Source organism: Ascaphus truei, chromosome 1, assembly GCF_040206685.1.
Source record: "Ascaphus truei isolate aAscTru1 chromosome 1, aAscTru1.hap1, whole genome shotgun sequence".
In the NCBI taxonomy this organism is placed as follows: domain Eukaryota; kingdom Metazoa; phylum Chordata; class Amphibia; order Anura; family Ascaphidae; genus Ascaphus; species Ascaphus truei.
This window is the reverse complement of record NC_134483.1, coordinates 542,328,394-542,350,857: the sequence shown is the minus strand read 5'-3', so window position 1 is coordinate 542,350,857 and position 22,464 is coordinate 542,328,394. Positions and strand designations below refer to the sequence as shown.

The 22,464-nt window shown below is 45.4% G+C and overlaps 1 protein-coding gene across 8 annotated transcripts in view; it reads right to left on the bottom strand.

Annotated features, from left to right (window-relative positions):
- The window catches only part of ALMS1 (ALMS1 centrosome and basal body associated protein), a 67,781-nt gene that overhangs the window by 28,200 nt on the left and 17,117 nt on the right, over positions 1-22,464 (bottom strand). For 7 of the 8 annotated variants that reach the window (XR_012788440.1, XR_012788438.1, XM_075573481.1 and 4 more), the window contains 5 exons: positions 17,326-19,519; positions 16,796-16,955; positions 14,594-15,871; positions 13,215-13,345; positions 5,562-7,185 (listed from right to left, as the gene is read on the bottom strand). Coding sequence is in view for 6 of the 8 variants with exons in the window: in XM_075573481.1 (XP_075429596.1) it covers positions 5,562-7,185; positions 13,215-13,345; positions 14,594-15,871; positions 16,796-16,955; positions 17,326-19,519 (5,387 nt within the window). In the remaining 2 variants the exon portion in view is untranslated. The remainder of the gene's footprint in view (positions 1-5,561; positions 7,186-13,214; positions 13,346-14,593; positions 15,872-16,795; positions 16,956-17,325; positions 19,520-22,464) is intronic. The other variant, XM_075573491.1, reaches the window with a different exon arrangement.

The following is a 22,464-nucleotide window of genomic DNA, read 5'->3' as shown; positions in this document are numbered from 1 at the left end:
GGCACAGAGACGCGTTGGGGCGGGGGGGGAGTAAGCTACACATGGCACAGAGACGCGTTGGGGCGGGGGGGAGTAAGCTACACACGGCACAGAGACGCGTTGGGACGGGGGGGAGTAAGCTACACATGGCACAGAGACGCGTTGGGGCGGGGGGAGTAAGCTACACACGGCACAGAGACGCGTTGGGGCGGGGGGGAGTAAGCTACACACGGCACAGAGACGCGTTGGGGCGGGGGGGAGTAAGCTACACATGGCACAGAGACGCGTTGGGGCGGGGGGGAGTAAGCTACACATGGCACAGAGACGCGTTGGGGCGGGGGGGAGTAAGCTACACATGGCACAGAGACGCGTTGGGGCGGGGGGGAGTAAGCTACACATGGCACAGAGACGCGTTGGGGCGGGGGGAGTAAGCTACACACGGCACAGAGACGCGTTGGGACGGGGGGGAGTAAGCTACACATGGCACAGAGACGCGTTGGGGCGGGGGGGAGTAAGCTACACACGGCACAGAGACGCGTTGGGACGGGGGGGAGTAAGCTACACATGGCACAGAGACGCGTTGGGGCGGGGGGGAGTAAGCTACACATGGCACAGAGACGCGTTGGGGCGGGGGGGAGTAAGCTACACATGGCACACAGACGCGTTGGGGCGGGGGGGAGTAAGCTACATATCGCACAGAGATGCGATGGGGCGGGAGGGAGTAAGCTACACATGGCACAGAGACGCGTTGGGGCGGGGGGGAGTAAGCTACACACGGCACAGAGACGCGTTGGGGCGGGGGGGAGTAAGCTACACATGGCACAGAGACGCGTTGGGGCGGGGGGAGTAAGCTACACACGGCACAGAGACGCGTTGGGGCGGGGGGGAGTAAGCTACACATGGCACAGAGACGCGTTGGGGCGGGGGGGAGTAAGCTACACACGGCACAGAGACGCGTTGGGACGGGGGGGAGTAAGCTACACATGGCACAGAGACGCGTTGGGGCGGGGGGGAGTAAGCTACACATGGCACAGAGACGCGTTGGGGCGGGGGGGAGTAAGCTACACATGGCACAGAGACGCGTTGGGGCGGGGGGAGTAAGCTACACACGGCACAGAGACGCGTTGGGGCGGGGGGGAGTAAGCTACACACGGCACAGAGACGCGTTGGGGCGGGGGGGAGTAAGCTACACATGGCACAGAGACGCGTTGGGGCGGGGGGGAGTAAGCTACACACGGCACAGAGACGCGTTGGGGCGGGGGGGAGTAAGCTACACACGGCACAGAGACGCGTTGGGACGGGGGGGAGTAAGCTACACATGGCACAGAGACGCGTTGGGGCGGGGGGGAGTAAGCTACACACGGCACAGAGACGCGTTGGGACGGGGGGGAGTAAGCTACACATGGCACAGAGACGCGTTGGGGCGGGGGGGAGTAAGCTACACATGGCACAGAGACGCGTTGGGGCGGGGGGGAGTAAGCTACACATGGCACAGAGACGCGTTGGGGCGGGGGGAGTAAGCTACACACGGCACAGAGACGCGTTGGGGCGGGGGGGAGTAAGCTACACACGGCACAGAGACGCGTTGGGGCGGGGGGGAGTAAGCTACACACGGCACAGAGACGCGTTGGGGCGGGGGGGAGTAAGCTACACACGGCACAGAGACGCGTTGGGGCGGGGGGGAGTAAGCTACACACGGCACAGAGACGCGTTGGGGCGGGGGGGAGTAAGCTACACACGGCACAGAGACGCGTTGGGGCGGGGGGGAGTAAGCTACACACGGCACAGAGACGCGTTGGGGCGGGGGGGAGTAAGCTACACACGGCACAGAGACGCGTTGGGGCGGGGGGGAGTAAGCTACACATGGCACAGAGACGCGTTGGGGCGGGAGGGAGTAAGCTACACATGGCACAGACGCGTTGGGGCGGGGGGGAGTAAGCTACACATGGCACAGAGACGCGTTGGGGAGTAAGCTACACATGGCACAGAGACGCGTTGGGGCGGGAGGGAGTAAGCTACACATGGCACAGAGACGCGTTGGGGTGGGGGGGAGTAAGCTACACATGGCACAGACGCGTTGGGGCGGGGGGGAGTAAGATACACATGGCACAGAGACGCGTTGGGGCAGGGGGAGTAAGCTACACATGGCACAGAGACGCGTTGGGGCGGGGGGAGTAAGCTACACATGGCACAGAGACGCGTTGGGGCAGGGGGAGTAAGCTACACATGGCACAGAGACGAGTTGGGGCGGGGGGAGTAAGCTACACATGGCACAGACGCGTTGGGGCGGGGGGAGTAAGCTACACATGGCACAGCGACGCGTTGGGGCGGGAGGGAGTAAGCTACACATGGCACAGAGACGCGTTGGGGCGGGGGGGAAGCTACACATGGCACAGAGACGCGTTGGAGGCGGGGGGAGTAAGCTACACATCGCACAGAGACGCGTTGGGGGCGGGGGGGTGTAAGCTACACATGGCACAGTGACACGGAGGCTGGGGGGAGTAAGCTACACGGCACAGAGACGCGTTGGAGGCGGGGGGAGTAAGCTACACATCGCACAGTGACACGTTGGGGGCGAAGGAGGGAGTAAGCTACACATGGCACAGTGACACGTTGGGGGCGGGGTGGGGAGGGAGTAAGCTACACATCGCACAGTGACGCGTTGGAGGCGGGGGGAGTAAGCTACACATGGCACAGTGACACGTTGGGGGCGGGGGGGTGTAAGCTACACATGGCACAGTGACACGGAGGCTGGGGGGAGTAAGCTACACGGCACAGTGACACGTTGGGGGCGGGGGGGAGTAAGCTACACATGGCACAGTGACACGTTGGGGGCGGGGGAGGAAGCTACACATGGCACAGTGACACATTGGGGGCGGGGGGGAGTAAGCTACACATGGCACAGTGACACGTTGGGGGCGGGGGGGAGTAAGCTACATGGCACAGTGACACGTTGGGGGCTGGGGGGAGTAAGCTACACATGGCACAGTGACACGTTGGGGGCGGGGGCAAGCTACACATGGCACAGTGACACGTTGGGGGCGGGGGGGAGTAAGCTACACGGCACATTGACACGTTGGGGGCGGGGGGGAGTAAGCTACACATGGCACAGTGACACGTTGGAGGCTGGGGGGAGTAAGCTACACATGGAACAGTGACACGTTGGGGGCGGGAAGCTACACATGGCACAGTGACACGTTAGGGGCGGGGGGGAGTAAGCTACACATGGCACAGTGACACGTTGGGGGCGGGGGGGAGTAAGCTACACATGGCACAGTGACACGTTGGGGGCTGGGGGGAGTAAGCTACACATGGCACAGTGACACGTTGGAGGCTGGGGGGAGTAAGCTACACATGGAACAGTGACACGTTGGGGGTGGAGGGGAGTAAGCTCCACATGGCACAGTGACACGTTGTGGGCGTGGGGGGAAGCTACACATGGCACAGTGACACGTTAGGGGTGGGGGGGAGTAAGCTACACATGGCACAGTGACACGTTGGGGGCGGGGGGGGAAGCTACACATGGCACAGTGACACGTTGGGGGCGGGGAAGCTACACATGGCACAGTGACACGTTGGGGGCGGGGGGGGAAGCTACACATGGCACAGTGACACGTTGGGGGCGGGGGGGAAGCTACACATGGCACAGTGACACGTTGGGGCGGGGGGGGGAAGCTACACATGGCACAGTGACACGTTGGGGGTGGGGGTGGGGGGGGATGTAAGCTAAACATCGCACAGTGACGCATTGGGGGAGTAAGCTACACATTGCACAGTGACATGTTGGGGGAGTGGGGTAGGAGGGCTAGGCATTAAGAGAACTTGTATTTCCTGTGCTTGTTTTCCCAAAAGGTGAATAGCAACTAAAAACATTAAAGCAAAATGCACACCAGGCTATATAGGCTCTTTCCTCCTTCCAGCTCTTGGTAGTTTGCACCTAATACTAAATGCAAGTAGTAATGATTCTTAGTTTCCTAGGAAATATTTTTGTATATAAAAGCTATTTGCAGTGGAGTGCCCTGACAATATAGAAATTGGATTGCAAGCTCTGTGGGCCTGAAAATTGTAAGTGCTGCATTATAGAAGAAATGACTTCTCTCCTATTAACTGTGCTTGAGCAGCTGGTGCCAGTTTACCTCTGTACTAAATACCTCCAATTCTACACAAAAACAGTATAGGGGTCAATTAAAAACGGTAATATAGTCAGAGGAAGAAGTCTTCAAATGCTCACCAAAAATGTATATATTATGATGTACATGGGATAAATGTATATATTATGATGTACATGGGATCGTTCAATTATTCGCTTCTTTGCTGGTGACAAAATAAATACATATTTACATACCCTTCCACGTAGAAGAAAGGACGTGACTCCTATATTCTGCCATTACACTTTTCTACGCTGCAGGTCACATTGTGTAACTGTATCATTGGGTTCTATTCCATACTGTATGATGTACATCACCTATTCCATACTGTATGATGTACATCACCTATTCCATACTGTATGATGTACATCGCCAAATTCTACAGCGGAAGCTTTGCACATAATCTGTGCATTATTTAAAATACATAATACAATTTCAGCCAATAACATTACATGAACACTTTATAACTGAATAACTTTTTTATATTTTTTTTTTTAAAGGTGAATACTTCCAGAAATATTTCTGAAAAAATATAGGAAAAAAAAAAAAAAACTTCATTATATTCAAATAGATAAGTCTGTTTTTATCTTGAATTCCTTTTACAACGCATAATAACCATTTCACTAATAGAAATAGCACAACTCCCTATGAAAAGAGAGTAAACAATAAGGTTTAAAAAATGTTTTTTGTTTACACACATTTTCTTTACCATATCTTAAAAGGGATCCATTTAAAGGACATGGATTTATATTATAAAAGGTTTTAACCAGGAAGTAATACATTGAGAGTTACTTCTCGTTTTCAAGTATGTCATAGTTGGTAAAATAATGTAGAATATCCAGGTGAAACTTTTAGGGACCTCCAAGAGTGTAATCGTTAGAGAGGGATAACATTTTGAAGTTACAGAAGTTAGCGCTGCTTGGGGTAATGTTACTGCTTGGGGTGATGTTACTGCTTGGGGTGATGTTACTGCTTGGGGTGATGTTACTGCTTGGGGTGATGTTACTGCTTGGGGTGATGTTACTGCTTGGGGTGATGTTACTGCTTGGGGTGATGTTACTGCTTGGGGTGATGTTACTGCTTGGGGTGATGTTACTGCTTGGGGTGATGTTACTGCTTGGGGTGATGTTACTGCTTGGGGTGATGTTACTGCTTGGGGTGATGTTACTGCTTGGGGTAATGTTACTGCTTGGGGTAATGTTACTGCTTGGGGTAATGTTACTGCTTGGGGTAATGTTACTGCTTGGGGTAATGTTACTGCTTGGGGTAATGTTACTGCTTGGGGTAATGTTACTGCTTGGGGTAATGTTACTGCTTGGGGTAATGTTACTGCTTGGGGTAATGTTACTGCTTGGGGTAATGTTACTGCTTGGGGTGATGTTACTGCTTGGGGTGATGTTACTGCTTGGGGTAATGTTACACTTGGTCACTCACCAGTTGCCCGGGACAGGTCGGACATTTGAGTGCCAGGTGACAGCTGCAACTCTGGAGTCTCATTTCCCTTTGAAGAACCGGAGATTTTATCCTCCGTCTCTCTACCGTTGATGAAGATTTCAGCTGAAAAGATAGTTTTTCCGGGACTTTCCGTTGTTATTTGAGTTATAGCGTCAGACAATGGCTTATGCTTTTGTACCACATCTGTTGCACTTTCTGGCATATTCTCTTTGTTCGAATGACTCATCGGTCGCCCAATGTCTTCACTGTGGGCTTTTGTTATACTTTTACCACCTGCAGCAGGGGAATGCAAAAAATAGGAGCTTGGGCGAGATAATGCTGCAGTTTCAATGGAGACGTCTTGCCTCAACAGTGCTTGCTCATTCCTTGACAGCTTTGCAGCGGATGACCTCGATATTTCTGCTGCATCCATATCGAGCTTGCCATCAGGTGTTTCATCAGCAGAATCATATGTGCCAGCCACATTAGACTTGTTAAATACAGTGTCAATCTTTTTAAGGTGGTCCTGTTTCGGGGAGATCGTAACATGGATGCAAGAAAGTGCTTTCCTAGTTGGAGATGAAGCAGTGGTAGAGCCTGCGGTTGTAAAATTAGCTGGAGACGATTGGTAGGCGCCATCACCATGTCTTTTCCCAATGTTTATCTGCATGGGATTTGACGTTGGTCCACCAATATTAGCCTTATCCAAGCCTTGATCCAGAGGAGTCATTTCAGAGCTTTCAACTTTCAAAGTCTCATGACGGAGACAGTCCATGTCCCATTGATGACCAACAGATATACGTTCACTAGATCTGCTAGTACTTGGACTACACCTGACATCGGGAGAATTACATTTAGTTACAGAAACACTTCCCCTATCCAAGGCAGAACTCTGATCAATAAAGTGACTTCTGAAGGGCAACACATTTTCTGAGCTGCTTTGAAAATGATCAGCTTGAGTTTGTTCTGCTGAACTGTGTTTAGGAGACTGGTCCAAAATTACATCTCTATATTTTGATATTGGAAGATCTTGGTGAACATGACTTTCATTATTTGGCTTGGAAATCAAGGGAGCAGGTTGAACGCCTAAAAACGTGTTGATAGACATTGGATCCCAGCTAGTAGATCGTATGTTAAATGGAGTTTGTTCAGGAGAGGCAACTTCAGAATTAGAGTCAATAGAAACGGGAGGGGAACGTTTGCGGGATGCAAAAGTGATGGAAGTTATAGGCTTTGTGGCTTCTTCACTTGATTTGGGAGGTGAAAAGGGCATCTTCTTGTGAACTTCATTGCTTATACCATTTCCTTTTTGGCATTCTGTACTGTGGGAGCCATACATAATACTTGGCTGATGAAAGTCAGGAGACAAATGGGATCCTGTTGACAACCTAGTCATGGAAGACGCATCTGTGTAAGCAGCGACAGCTTCAGAGTTCATTTGGTTTTTATATTCTCCATCGTCGGCCTGTGGTCCAAGTTGTTCTGTGGATCTCTTGCGCAATTCAAGAGGCCTCAAATCATGCGACTGACCGAGGATAGGTGACTGAGTAAAACGTGACCGGAAGTGCTCCACGTCCTTCCATTGACTGAGATCTTGCAAGTCATAAGCCGTATGGCATGGAGCCTGCAAATCCAAATGACAAGTTAGATTACATATACAGAACCAACAACTTTTCTGACAACTTTCACGATCCCCCATGCACAATAGTTTTTCAGAAGATACTGTGGGTCTATTGCACGGATAGCCATCTCCAGTGCTCAAGAGCTAGCAACAGGTCAGCTTTCCAGGATATCTCTGCTTCAGCACACGTGGCTCAATCAGTGGCTCAAAGACTGAGCCACCTGTGCTGACGCTGGGACTGATTCAGCCACCTGTGTTGAAGCAGGTTTATCCTGAAAAGCTGACCTGTTGGTAGCTCTCGAGGACTGGAGTTGGCCTCCCCTGGTCTAATGCTACATGTAATACAAGGATCATGGAAAACATTGGCCATTCTTTGAACAGTTCCATCTCTCTACAACACCAACTGAACCAACCTTCCCTACTCTTTCAAAAGCTCCATTTTGATGCATGATCTCCATTTGTTTCTCATTCGATACAAAATGCACGTACTCCTTTGTTTCGTTCTCCCACTAACCTGTCTAGAACAAACCCTTCACTCATACTGGATAATGTATGCATGCACCTGATGCACTCAGCTAATTATCATCAGCAATGCACACACTTTTATTAGCAGTGTTGAGGTTGTAACCATACAAGGCTCTTAGAGGAGGACTACTCAATATAGTATTGTTCTCGTTCATTAATAAGAACATATCTTTTAGCACTTTTAAAAACTAAAACCAATATAAAGTTTTAAAAAAAAATGAGAACGAGTCTTCAATTTGGTGATGTCATTTATGGCACAGGAAGTGGCAGCTTTCAGTGTAAGTTCATCTAAAACTGGTGATACCCATCACATGCAAAGTCATAAATGACATCCCGAGAATGGCCAGTCAGAAAGCAGGGAGATACAGAACAGAGGACATGGCAGCACACCGACACCACGCAGTCCAATACTTGGAGGGAAACAAAAAAACAAACAGTATCCTTCAGCTTCCTATTGGGCAACCAAATAAACCCCCTGTAAAGCCAGGAAGTATTACCGGTAACTTCACCTGTAAATATCTCCAGCACCGGAGAGTTCTCGGAGAGGAGAAATGTGTGCCCTAGTTACAATATTGTAAAGAAAAAGGGAGTTAGCTTAGGACGGGGGTTCTTTGTATCCCCCTGCAAGACCGTTTATTCCGCATGCATATGTAATGTTTTCGTATGACTCCATTGTGTGCTGGGCTGGTAATTCCCTTAGCAAGCCAGCACACAAAGGAATCTGGGCCTGCTATCCACTGGTTGGATGGGCGAGTTGTTTAGGACACTGCAGGAATGGTTGGGGGGTGTTTACTCAGGTCTGGGGAACATGGACTTCAAAAGCGGAGCCACTGTTCATCCCATATTCTGAGGCATCTATTTCTGCAGGAGGTATCAGGCTGAAACTGGAAACTGAGGCCTTAGTTCTAGCCTGACTCGGTTCCCATTGATCAGCTTGAATTGCCCACTCTCCTTAAGCCCACCTCTGTGGGCTGTCTTACGGCACTCCCACGGCCCTGATTGGCCCATCGCCATTTGTGATTGGCCGACGCAGCATTTGTGCTCTGATTGGTCGACACCCAGTCCGCCAGGTTTTCAGATGGAGGCCGGGAAACTATGTGAACCCCTGTCGATCACAGTTGGTCAGATTAGATCACAGTTGGTCAAAAGGGTTAACTGATGTGGCTTGTGGATATCACATGTGATACATAGTTTCATTGATGCTGCCAATTATAACTTATGTGAAACCGGATATCCACAGATAACTGAAAACTGATAACCAATTACTAAATAACCAATTTACACCTTTAACTGCCATACAGATGTAGGAGACGCTATTAATACCCGTTAATACCAAATTTACGAAATGAGTAAGGAGTTAAATAACGTGTACGTTATCTCCTTAACCATGGTCCTCTATAGCTCTACTGTTAAATAACTCCCTAGCGTTTATACAACGCATCTCACGGTAACACCTGCACATTAAAAAAGCAACACAGTTGTACAGGTGCCTTTATAAAGTATTCTACTGCCCTGCTTACAACATTAAAACGTACAATCATTTAATGAAACCAGCCGCATCTATTGTTATTAATCCGGGTCAAACAGTAACCTAAAATATGTGACAAGAGATTTACTATCTTTTCATTTGGAAAAGCGCCAAATCTGAATGGCTTTCTACCTTTGCCTCCCAACCATATACAAGCCTTATTGTCTGGGTTTATATTGCTACATAAGTCATTGCGTTCAATTGAATTCTCATGATTTCAGCCCATGACATGATGTGTGAAGGATACACATGGCAACAATAACTAAACAAACGCACGAATAAAATAGATAAAAATAAAACTTCCGGGTTTTCGGTGCCAAGGTTAGCTTGCTGCTCTCTGGCTTAAAATAGCACATTGTTGTACAATGCCCAAACCCTGTGCACAGTAAAGGCCGTCCTTATCCATTTAGTTACATGATCTGCTTTGAATATACATATAAAGCGTCAAACAATCGTCAGTGTGTGGAGCCAGTAAAAACGGCCCCTTCGTATTTATAATACGTGATGCACAAAGCAGGCGTTCATTGGAGCTTCAGAAACCCGATATGGTTTGGTCCCATTTATTTCTTGTAGCGACGGATCAGAAAGCGAATATCTGCATCCCTTCACTCAATCTCCGTGGCAGGTCATGTCCCAACCCGGATGAAATATAAGGCGGCACAGTGAGTGACCAGAATGGTTTTGTGCAGTGACTCCCTTTACTTTATTATTATGTAGTTAATTGAAGATACATTTTGTATGGTGTTTATGTTTAATTTAGGTTTATCTCAACAGCAGAATAAAAAGTACTATTAAATGTAAAAAAAATTCAGTGAAAACATATTCTGCAAAGTTTTCCAAGCTGCACTAATCAATGAAAATCTGATCTCACAATAATATTATTACTGTATATTGAATGCGAGAACCACTTTAACAGCAAAACAACTTCCCTTAAGGGCAAAAACAACCCCATTACAGAAGTGCTGTAGAGATAGTCTCCCACCCCCCCCCCCTCCTTCTGAGACGTAAAAAGATATAAGGTTCGGTTTCTTCCTTTTGTTGGAGAGGATGTGGACCACAGGGGTCCGTGGACATGCCTTTAAAATATATATTTTTTTAATGTCCATAGCCTGATGAGTCGCAAACGTTCACATTCCTTGTGGGAAAGCAGAACAAGGACATCCCTTCACACACCTAGACTATTTTTCATATTTTATCTGCTGCTTACTATGCTGTTGCAGGAGCTTGGGAACAGGATTCTACACCCACAATGTCCCAGGTTTGTTGAAGGATCGGGAATGTCATGGCTATGGAAAAAGATGACTGTCTGCCACACAAACATATTCTTGTCCCGTTAGGTAAAGTGGTGAGATAGGGATCTCTGAAGGTCAAACAAGACCCTTAAGACCCAAAGGGCCTATTGTTTATCAAATTAATGTCTCTCCCTCCATCTGCCTCGCATGAAACTTACACGGTGTCCTACAATGTACTGTGCAAATGGACAAAAATGCAACACAAACAGTTGGCAGATACATGCACAGAGCGACACACGGGAAAAATGGTAAGTAAATAACGCTCGTTCTTGCCTATAACTTTAGCTTGATTCTGTACCTTGCAGGGCCAGGATCAAGCACCTAAAACATCACTGATAACAGTGCAAACAACTGCAAACCTCTCTACACACAACATGCAGAAACATAGGTCTATTTGCGCTCACATAGTGTTAGCTGATGCATGGGTGCTCAACTCCTTCCACAAGTCAGGCTTTAAGGATATCCCAGCTTCAGCACAGGTGGCTCAAACAGTCTTAGGGCTCGTTCAGGGAGGCAGCTGAGGGCTCGGAGGGGGGGCGTGCGGGAGGCAGTGCTGGGAGTTTGCTGGCGACATGTGATTATCCCCCAGCTGCCTTTTCAGCGTTGGGGAGGGGGCGGGGCTACAGGCTGCAGGGTTAAAGTATCCAAGCTGCAGGGTTAAAGTATCCAAGCTGCAGCCATGAAATCATTCTGAAGAATGATTTCATTGGCTGCCTTGGTCCCTGTGACGCGGCTTCAGCTCCAAGAAACGAAATTTTCGTTTACTGAGCTGTCGTCAGCGGCAACGCCTGGCTTCGGAGGCAGGGCAGTAGCTACCTTGAAAACAAGTATTCAAATTGAATACTTTGTTTCTCACTGCAGCAAGCACGTCAGCACGCCCTCCCTCCGAAGCCAGCACCCTGAACGAGGCCTTAGACTGAGTCACTAATTGAGCCACCGGTGCAGAAGCAGGGATATCCTTAAAACCTGACGTGTTGGAGGGTCTCGATGACTGGAGTTGAGCACCACTGCGTTAATGGTAGGTGTCCAGCTAGGGTCATAGTCTTGGTCACTGCAAGCACAAAAGGTGTGCTAAGGAAAATATTGGATCGGGAACAAAATTGTAACATTTCAAAATTAAATATGCTTGGGCACGGAGCATATTCCCTTTGTTAAATTATTCATGCAGGACTTTAATGAATACCAATATTTTAGGATGTATGGTTTTTGTCAGCTACAACATGTATTTCCTTATAAATCTTGGTTCGAGTTTTCACATCCAGCCAGATTGATTAGTGTACGAAACATCTATAATGTGTTATTAGCCAACTAGATTGGTAGAAGATTTAATAATATTTCTTATGCACACACTGATTTACTCTTCGCTCTTTTTTAGTTGATTGATACCTAGATTGTTCAATATTAAGAAAAAAAGAGCCAAAACCATCCTGAGCAACCATGACATTCCTCTGTTAAGCTTTGGATAATAGGCTATAACGAATAAGCATGTCTTGACATGCTTCCTTAAACAATGTATCGTTTGGCCAACTTTGTTAGCCAAAAATAAATTTGGTTTGCATGAGAAACTTGGCAACATTTCACACGATGAACTCACCTCCACTTAGCCTTTTGCAGTATGCTGTGTTGAAACAATTAGGAAACTGTTATCAAGGAACAGCATAAAATGGATTAATAGTAAAAGTCTCGCAGTGAAAACAAATAAAATCAACCATAATCTGTCCAGTATAAAACAAGCAAAACAAAAACGCAATTATTTCCGTCTCTCCGGTGTTATCGGTTAAGATAACCAGCAATAGTGGTCAATCATTATCCAAAGGGCCGGATAAGAAAAGAAAGAAAATGGTCAAGTAGAAAGGCCAGGAAAGTACTGAAATGCAACTTCATATACATCTACAAGACTTAACAATGCCCATGTGATAACATGTTGTGAGCATGTATATTATCTGCACCATGTATGTGTACCACCCAGGCTTATTAGTGAGATTCAGTGTTTAACTTAGCTACCTAACCAATTACAATAACAACCCCAGGGTTACGCCAAGGTCCCTGGGGGCAGATTTGTCCCCAGGATGCAATTTGAGCAGTCCTGCTTTATAGGCAAACACAGCGAAAGATTATTTTAATTATTTACTTCTAACCTGGTCTGGAAAGACTGACCCATTTATTCAGCCTCTGCTTCCCATCGTGTCCCTATTTTAAATCAACGTATAAAGGTGTATTTTGAGTGAGCTAGATATGTTTTTCTTTCTATATTGACAAAAAAATGTTTTACAATGAGAGTTCACATTACATTTAAAGTGTTTACAGTTCTATACATCTATTGATACCAACAATATTATTCACAGAATATTATTTTCTCAACTCTGTTTCCTAAATAAATAGGTTAGTTAAGTATAGGTCAGCTAAGTATAGGTCCGCAGAAACAGACATCAGTGATGAATGTTTTTTTTTGCAGAGAATTAGTGAAAGATATTCACTATTTAATAAAGCTGTGTTTGGCCATGTTATTCAGTAAGCATTCGTCCTGTGTTCAGACTATCTCAGCACACTTCCAGAGCTAGCACCTTTAGACGCAGCTAAAACCTTTTAGAGACTCCGGGCACTAAAGAGTCAGACTGAGAATGGAATAGTCCGCAGGATCAGTACAATACATGTTATGACAGCCGTGTGTTTTGTAATGTACATACCTTTGATAAACGTGCTTGCTTTGCACCTTTGAGCAGCTCTCTCTTGATCTCTTCTATCCGTTTTCGGTCCTCTTGATTCAGATCTGTCTCAGTAAATGACGGCTGACTGGCCAATTTCAGCTTCGCAGAACCTATAAAAACAACCTCTGAATACAGTAACCATTCAAAAAGCTGATACTGTGCACAGACATTATCCTGTACACCAGTGGTGCGGAACTTTTTTTTGCTGCGACTCGTACATTTAAATGTCCCTTATGTGACCCCCATCCCGCCCCCCCCACCATGGCCCAAAAACATTAGACGATTAACTCTGCGGCGGTCTCTGCTTCGGAATGGGACCCCCTGTGTAAATCTTCTGACAAACGACAGAAATTAACTTGCACTACAGCAGCAGCCACCCCTCTCTCTCCCTGTCAGCAGCAGCCCCTCTCTCTCCCTGTCAGCAGCAGCCCCTCTCTCTCCCTGTCAGCAGCAGCCCCTCTCTCTCCCTGTCAGCAGCAGCCTCAACGGCTCAGTTAAGTCAGCCTGGATAATGCCTGAATATCGGCATATCCATATTTAGGCATCTACGACATCATCCAGGCTGACTGAACGGAACCGGAGAGACTGCTTCTTACTGCTCCTGCTGTTTGGGAGATGGGAGACACTGGCGGCTGCTGTTGTAGTTCAAGTTGCTTTCTGTAGTTTCAGTCAGAAGATTAGCGCTGCAGCGACCCATTCAGAAGCATTGATCCCCACAGACTTAATTCTGTGTTTTGGCAACCACCACAAATTTGCCAACGACCCAAGCAGGAGGGGTGGTGTTCGTAAACCAATGGTTGCGCACCACTGCTGTACATTAGAGCACACCAACCTAACCCTTCTGGAGAGAATTCTGTATTTGTATTTGGATGGGGCTACTTCACATAAATGGTGGGCAGTGGGTCGGTTTCTGTATATCACAATATGGTCATTATTACGGGTTGGAAGGTCCCAAAGTGCAAATGCACCTTAAGATACTTACTGGTTTAGTTAACAGTGTCCTGCCTGGGGATTTAAATGTACGATGGAAAGAAAGCCGCAACGGATGATGTTGCAACCCCCCCCGATTGGCCTCAGGGACCAACAAGATTCTACAGTCATTTTGTTTCCACTGAAGGCAGCAAGAACACTGGTAACTGTACCGGTATCTCGGGACGCGCCCCCCGCTACCATCCTACAAAATAAAATTCATTTTGCTCTCATGTTAGAACGGATTTCACAAAACCCATTTTAAATTTCACTGCCATGAATTTGAATAGACGACATTTTAACGTGATTGCACGTGTTACAGATCTCACTACTCTATGTGTTTTAATGTGTGCAAACCTTCGTTTGGCCGTTAATCATCCTTCACTTACCACGAGCTCTCTTCTCTTCGTCCTCAACACCGCGAATTACTTGTGTTCCGGAAGCGCCACTTTTCAGGAGGCTCGCTACCCGTGCAGCAAGAGAGTCGGCGCTGCTTTCATCACTTTCTGGTACTTCCTCTCTCCCTCTTAGATAACCGACACCAGTCACGACCAAAGCTTGTTCCAAACCTCCCACTGCACAGGCAACGCTATTCAAAAGTTCTGCGGTGCGACCAGCTTCCACGGCCGAAACACCAGCACTATCTTTGCTATTGTTTCTGTTTTGAAGTTGAACATTATTGCCCATCATTTTATCTGTTACTGCGCCACTGGAACCCTCTGGCTCAGATCTCCAAAAGTGTCTTTGAAGCCCATCAAATGCTGTGGGATCCGGTGGAGTCAGGTGCTTCTTACCTTCCACAACTTCTTCTAAATAAGAGTCACCTTTAATGGGGTCACTAACGGCTAGAGAATTATCCCAATCCAAACCTGCGTTTATTAAAGAACTTTTAATTAGCAAGTTGTCATTTGTAATGTTGCTGTCTAATGAGGCATCCCATGACACTGTCCTCGCGAAAAGATCGCCTGGGCTTGCAGTTCTGATGTTCAAATCCTCAGATTTTAGAGAGTCGTCCAATTTCAGCCACATTGAAGGTGATAATTCATAGGAGTCTTTCAGCGGAGCAGTGAGGGGATTGCCACAAGGCTCAAAAAGACCAGCATTGTCGGCTTCTGCCAAGAGCTCACGGATCTCTTTTAGAGTTTTGGATCCAACAAATGAATCATTTATGGAGTCCAATGCTTGCTTCTGGTTCGAGGCACTGGGTATTGATGTCAAGTCCAACTGTCCTACTTCAAAGATACCTGCACACTGATTGTCCCGATTCAGGCCAGTGGCTCCTTTTTCAAATGTATTTATCAGCTGTTTAACACGTTTAGATACTACCGTGGGGTCATCTTCAGACTGGAGGACGAGTGGTAATGATTGTGCAATACTGATCTCCTTTCTTTGTTGCTCATTGGCCAACATCTCTGCACCCTCTTCAGCTTTACATTCACAGGTCTGAAAGGAAAGGAGCTGCTGACCCCTTTCAAAGTGGTATGATGTGGTATCATCCTGACTAATTGGTCTCTCGTGAGTAGATCTTGAGGTACATGGAGGAGTCCGTTCAGTGGGAAAAGGAGAATCATTGCCAGGCTCCGATCCCATTGGAATAGACATGCTCATAGTTGAAGCAGTAGAAGATACACTGGCTTGAGATATGTTAACAGCACTCTGGGACCCTGCTGAACAAAAAAAATACCTCTTATTTTAAAATATACTACACCACCAATGTCTATTGTCATAAATTACATTATATCACAGTGCAGGGTGGGAGAGGGGGATATTCAAAGTATATTTAAGTTAAATTACTATATATCCCAGGTGTATTTTTTTTTGTGCACAGGCATCTCTACATGTGTTGTCTAAAGGGAGATAGAGGGAGAGAGAGGAGAGAATTATTAATTAATGAACAAATGTGTCTAGGTACAGTACATCCTCCAAAGATTAATAACCTGAGCCCCTTTTGTTCTAGCTAAGAATATATTTGGCTTTCTTTGCATATACAGTATTTTGTGCAGAGAGATACAGTAGATCAGGCCTGCACAACTCCAGTCCTCGAGGGCCGCAAACAGGCCAGGTTTTCAGGAAATCCCTACTTCAGCAAGGCTGGCTCAATTAGTGGCTCAGTATGACTGTTCATCAACAGATTCATATTTTGTGCTGTAGGTTGCTCAGTGACAGGCAGATTTTCATAACCAAGAGCAGTTAAAAAGATACATAGAAAAAAGACAAATACAAACACTCAGGTATGCTGGCAGTAACAGAAAAGCTACACACTGCTGAAGGAGAGAGATACTTAAAGCTAAGTTTGAACGGTTTTGGGGTTATGACCTTTATTTGGTACTTCCTACCAGTAGTAGGGTCCTTTGAGTCTCTCGATAATGTTTTGATTAATTGACTATCTGCCTAATGCTTGTGCTACTCATTTTCAGGTGTAAAAATACAGAAAACATCTAAGTGCGCTCCTTGCTTGTAGTGTGGGTATATCACTTATCTGGCCGGTACTCTTCATCTCAGTGGGGCCCCCTACTTTAGCTCTGAAAGTCAAACAAGCGACTACTCGTTTTCATGAAAGCGTTCACAGTGAAGATTTCGACACTCTTTACCTTCAGAGAGCTGCATGCTTGTGGTCGGTGTGGCTGTGGAACCTTTTAATGTTCTCAGCTCTGAAGGTGAAAATTCTGGTTCCCTAATTGGTCCTTTTGGAACAAAGGGTGTTAGGATAGTGGTGGGAGATTGATTAATGCCAAGGTTTCGAAGATATGTCTGCAAAAAAAGAAAGGAAAAAAAATATATATATTCTGATTTTTCAGATCAAGAAAGAACCAGGAGCAATATGGTCCATATTTTAAGTTTTATTTTTGTACGTTTTATTTATCAACAATTTTTACAATAATGTACACAATTTTGTGTAACAACTAGACACAAATTGTTTTAAAAGAATATACACAAAAGCTCTACAAACAGTAACAATGCATAATTTATCAACTACAGCATATAAAAACAAAAAAAATGCAATACAGTACTATTTATAGAAAAATCTACATATGCACATAGAAATATCTTCAACAACCCACTTCAGAGTAAAATTGATTATATATATATATATATTAAAAAAAATAAAAAAGGTACTTACTGGTATCCTTTCTTCAATGTTGATCTCTTTCCTATCCGAAGTCTTTGATGAAGGTGACCAGTGGGGGACAAAGTTATCCACTTCTAAACTGGTTAGAGAGTGCATCGAAACGGCCCCAGCAGAGCTTGTAAAAGTCTGATTAATATGGTCACTTGAGTGAGAACTACTGAAGAAGTTTAAATCGGTATCCACAGAAATATCGCTGAAGCGGTCCATCGTCAGATTGCTTGAACGAATATCTAAGTTAGGCACTGATTTATCATTAGATTTGTCCTTCCCATCTCTTCGTTGGACCACCCTCTCATCAGATTCAATGGATCTTTCAACCGCAGACAACGCCTTTTCTTGTAGACTTTGGTCTTTGGCTTTATGTTCTAGATCAGCATCACTAGCAATTACATTCGTGTCAAGGGAGACACCAGCCTGTTTTGCTCTAGCTTCTGCCAAACCGTCACGGTTTTGCACAGCGTCTGACTTGATGGCTGTGTCATCACCTTCTCTTAAGGATTTAACAACTGCCTCCAGTTTCTGATCAGCGGGGCTGTTCTCTGTGTCTGGGCTATTTTGTGTGCCCACTGTGCTTACAGAGTTGTACGATTGCGACCTGGTCAGCTGTAAAGCACTGCAAGTCTTTTTCCCTTTGGAACTCAAACTGGTCATAGAGGATGTTCCAGCAAACGAGGCAGCAAGGCCTCTCTTTGGCATGCCACTGTTGTCCTGCTTAGCTAGCATACGGTTTAAGGAATCGGCGACTGCGTTGTAGGCTCTCTTTTTAGGAGACACTCCTGTCAAGCCACGGAGAACCAACGCATCAAAAGACTGGTTTGTGTTCCACGCACCAACCTTCTCAATGTAATTCAAACTCGGCAGAGACTGGATTCTTCTTCCGTGGGGTGGTGGTGATTTTTGAGAGTCAGTGCTCTCAGGATAACCTTCATGACTACTTTGCAAAGACTGCGGCTTCCTACAAGGAGTAAGGTTATTTACCGATGAGTTATTAGAGGGTTCCTCATTCAAGGACATTGCTGATTCGGTAAGTTTTGCTTTTATTTGCATGAGTTTACCAGCGAGTTGCTTTTTGACTGCAAATGTTCCAGGAGTTGACTGTGAGATGGGGTGAGCCAATCGGCCAAAAAATGAAGCATCTTCTACAGGAGGATTATCAGCAGGGGAGATGCCTGTATCTTTGTGTCCTCTCTCAATGCTGCAGCGAGAGGACATTGTTACTTCATCCCTACCAACATCTGAATGTACTTCAACAACCGTGTTCTCCTTTTCGCTGTATGTTTCAGCAGACTCTGTAACAACCACAGATGTTTGAAGAACTGTACTGCTGGCAGTTCTGCCCTCACTGGTTTTCGACAAGTCTCTTTCCTGATACCGCAGTTGGATCTCAGAGCACAGTTGCTTATGAATCTCCTCTTTACTCACTTCAGAGGACTGTCTGTTTACTGGACGTACTGTAATACCAGATCGATTTGATTGGCAAGAATTATTTGGATCTACATTTTCGCTCTCAAAATCTTTAAAAGATTCTGTATTGAAGAAGTCTATTTCAGTAGAATCTTTAAATGATTCTTCCTCTAACTGGTATGGGTCAGACTTTGTTGTTTCAAACTTATTTTCATTAAGCACTAGATGCTCTGAGATGTTGTGCCTTCGCTGTTCTGGATCTTGTGGGATATTGTTCTCTTCCTCTTTGGATGAGAACGTTGGGCAAGAAGAACTTCTAGAAGACATGTCACTGCTGCTCGATATGCCAATTTCCTTCTCCAGTAGCTTTAGCAACAGAGGGGCAGGCACACTGCTGTCCAAGAAAGAACCATCTTCAATTAAAACTTTGTGCACCTCTTCAAGTGGCGATTGCACACGCTCCTCAGACACCAGTGACGGCAAGTCTCTTAATTTGGGGGCATCAGCGTCTGGGTTAAAGTGTTCTGTGATAGTCCAGGAACTTTGATCAATAATATCCCCTCTATCTATTTGACTGAGCAGCAGTGGGTGCTGTGATAGGTAGTACATGCTGCTGGCATCCCCAGCTCCCTCAATGCCAGTTGCCAGACGATGCTGGGACAAAGTAAAGCTCCCACTGACAAAATCCAGCAAAACCTCTGTGCCTGCCAGCACCACCGCCTCACTGATCTGTAGTGACTTTGAAGGATGCTCGGGTAATTCAGACATATCGAGTGACCCACTGGAAAGAGGAGATACAAATAATAACAATAAATAATTGTAACAAAACAAAACAATACACAGTGCGTAGTACAGCAGAAATGAACGAGAAGGGTCAATTTGAGTAATACATTTAAAGAGACTTTCTTAGGAATGTGGCAGGGAACAAGTGATAGGGCGACTCGGTAAATAAACAATATTAAAACTGAAATGTATAAAGAGCTTTGTCTTACACAAATTGCTAAATATTATCCATGACACGTTGTCTAAAGGATTCTTAAACATTTCATCAGCACTTGTTTTTCACGTGTGTTTGTACATTTATTGACGATTACCAAAACTTGGCGTAATAACCCAAGAGGCTTAAAGATGCGTAGGTATGTTTTATATAAAAGGTAAATAATGTAGATAAAGTAAACTATATAAAAATTAAGCATGGGCACTTTCACTGGTGCTTTGGTATTGGCTTTGAGTCCAAAAATAATGTTCTCGTTTGCACCTAAAACATTGTTGTTTTGGAAAAATGTATTGAAGAACAATTTTTCAAAATCCGAACTTGTGTTACATCGTACACACACCACCCACACACACACAAACGTTAATCCACTGCTAGATGAAGGCCTCCCCAATGATCTTCCAGGTACTGCGGTTACAAGCCTCTCCTCTATGTTGCTCCAACAAATTTTCTGATTTCATCCTCTTACATCCATCTTGTGTTTGGATTTTGTCTTGGTCTTTTGATATCCCTTGGAATTCAGTCAAGTACCATCTTTGTCCAACGATTCTCATTTCTTCTTGCGATAGGTCTGGCCCACTGCCATTTTAATCTCTTCACCCATGTGACTTACCTGCTTACGAACCCATATCATTTGTTTTCTTGTCACTTCAGGGAATAACCAAGCATACATCTCTCCATATCGCTCCGAGTTGTCTGAAACTTCTGAATGGTCTTCACATTTAGGATTCAAGTTTCACATCATACGTGAGCACAGACAGGACGAACACTTTCCTTTTGAGGAATAGTATAAGATTCCCTTGAAAGATTGTATTGTTTCCTCCAAGTGCACTCTATCCCATCTTCATTCTCCTACTGATCTCATTTGAAAGGCTTCCATCTATTGATACTTGCTTGTCAAGGTAGACAAAGTTTTCAGCTTCTTCCAGTTCTATTCCACTTATTTTGATCTTTGTAGAGTTGACACATTTGTTAAACCGTACTTTGGTCTTGCCGAGATTCAAATGGAGGCCCACCTTCTTACTTGCTTGCTTCAGCACGTTTTCTGATTTGTTGCTGGACGTCTTCTGGACTTGTTACAAAAAATAACAATATCTGAAAATCATAGGCGACTCAAGTAGTTACTGTTTATTGATGCATTTTTCTTCCGTATACTACGTCTTTAACAATTCAAGTGTTGCTGGGAAAATCTTTGGTAGCAAGCGGTCTTCCTGTCACACTCCTTCGTTGATCCTTATCTTGCTTGTATCTTCATGTAATCTAATGGTTGATGTGGCACTTGTAAATGTTCATTATAATATCAATGTACGATTCAACACTGTCTTCTTGATACCTTAAGATCGTACTAGTTCAGGAAAGCCCTTCTTGTACAACGTGGGTGCGATCCATTGTGCTGTATCCACCGCAGAATCCCGCTTGTTCTAGAGGCAGCGCAAAGTCCAGGTTCTGTTGCATCCGAATAGGGAGTACGTATCTTCATAAAAATGTTGAGAGTGATTGAAAGTAGACCATTTGGTCTGTAGTTCTTAAAGTCTTCTTCATCTGCTTTCTTGTGGATGAGAAGGACTATGGCATTGCTCCATTGTTCTGGACCAATGTTTAAAGGCACTCAAGAATGGAAAACATTTGAACTCAAAATGATAATGCTCTGTGACACAAAGAAAAAAAAAAAGGGAATGTAATACTGAGCCTACATCTGTGTCATCCCAAAGATGGGCATCTGAAAGGGGTTCCCAAAGAGCTGCTCCCCTCTGCACAGAAACGTCGTGCTAAGGGCTAACATCTGGGGATTGTCAGCTCTGCCTTCTGCAGTGTTTATTGCTCTGGCCCAAAGGACTGGTATATCACGGCTGAATTAATTCAAAACCTCTTTAAGTATACTTCTGCGTTGCCCCAAAGGCGGCAGCCAAAGGGTGTCAGACGATTGCTGAAGTTAGCGGATTGAGGCACTGTAATACGCAGCATTGCAGCTTGATGAATTCCAGCCGATCAGCGTATATACACTATAAAGTCTGCTGGCTGCAAAACTAGGATGTTAATAAAAATAAAGTGTTTCACATGATTTACCAAAGGAAAAAATTCCAATTTCTTTCAATGCGATTTCTTTTCTTTAACAAATATGGTGCTTATAATGGATATAAATCAAGTCCCGGCCTACCTATAGAACTTGTGATATTTTTAATTTGCATACTGCAGTGGTTTCGGCTGCGCAAATCCCATTTTCAACATAAAAATGCTGCACTCACTGTGGACATTCGAGAATGGCTCAACGAATACAAGATGCGTTTCTGTGGCAAAGTGCGCATTTGCTACGCACAGCTAATTGAACAGGTTCCGTTAAATGAAAGGAATTTTTTTTTTTAGCAACACCAATAAAAAAAAAAGTCTTTGAAAGTGCTGGCAGTGTACACAGCTCTGCACATAGAATTGTACAGGCACGAGACCCTCCCAGGAAGAACAACATACCTCACTCAACCCGCAATGAAAGTTCAAGAGACTTGCACAAGATCAGAGCGTATGCAGTGCCATGTGTAGACTTTTGTAGACACAAAAAGTCCGATTCCCACAGGTCTTTGCTCTCAAGGTTGCTCTGACCCCACAATTATTCTCCTTGACAGCCAGGATTGAACACGCAATACTGTGTGTCTATTTTCTTCATTTGACATTACTTACGTCAGGTGTGTAGCTGTACTTTAAGTTTTATTGTTCTCAGTCATCTAGATTATCCTAAT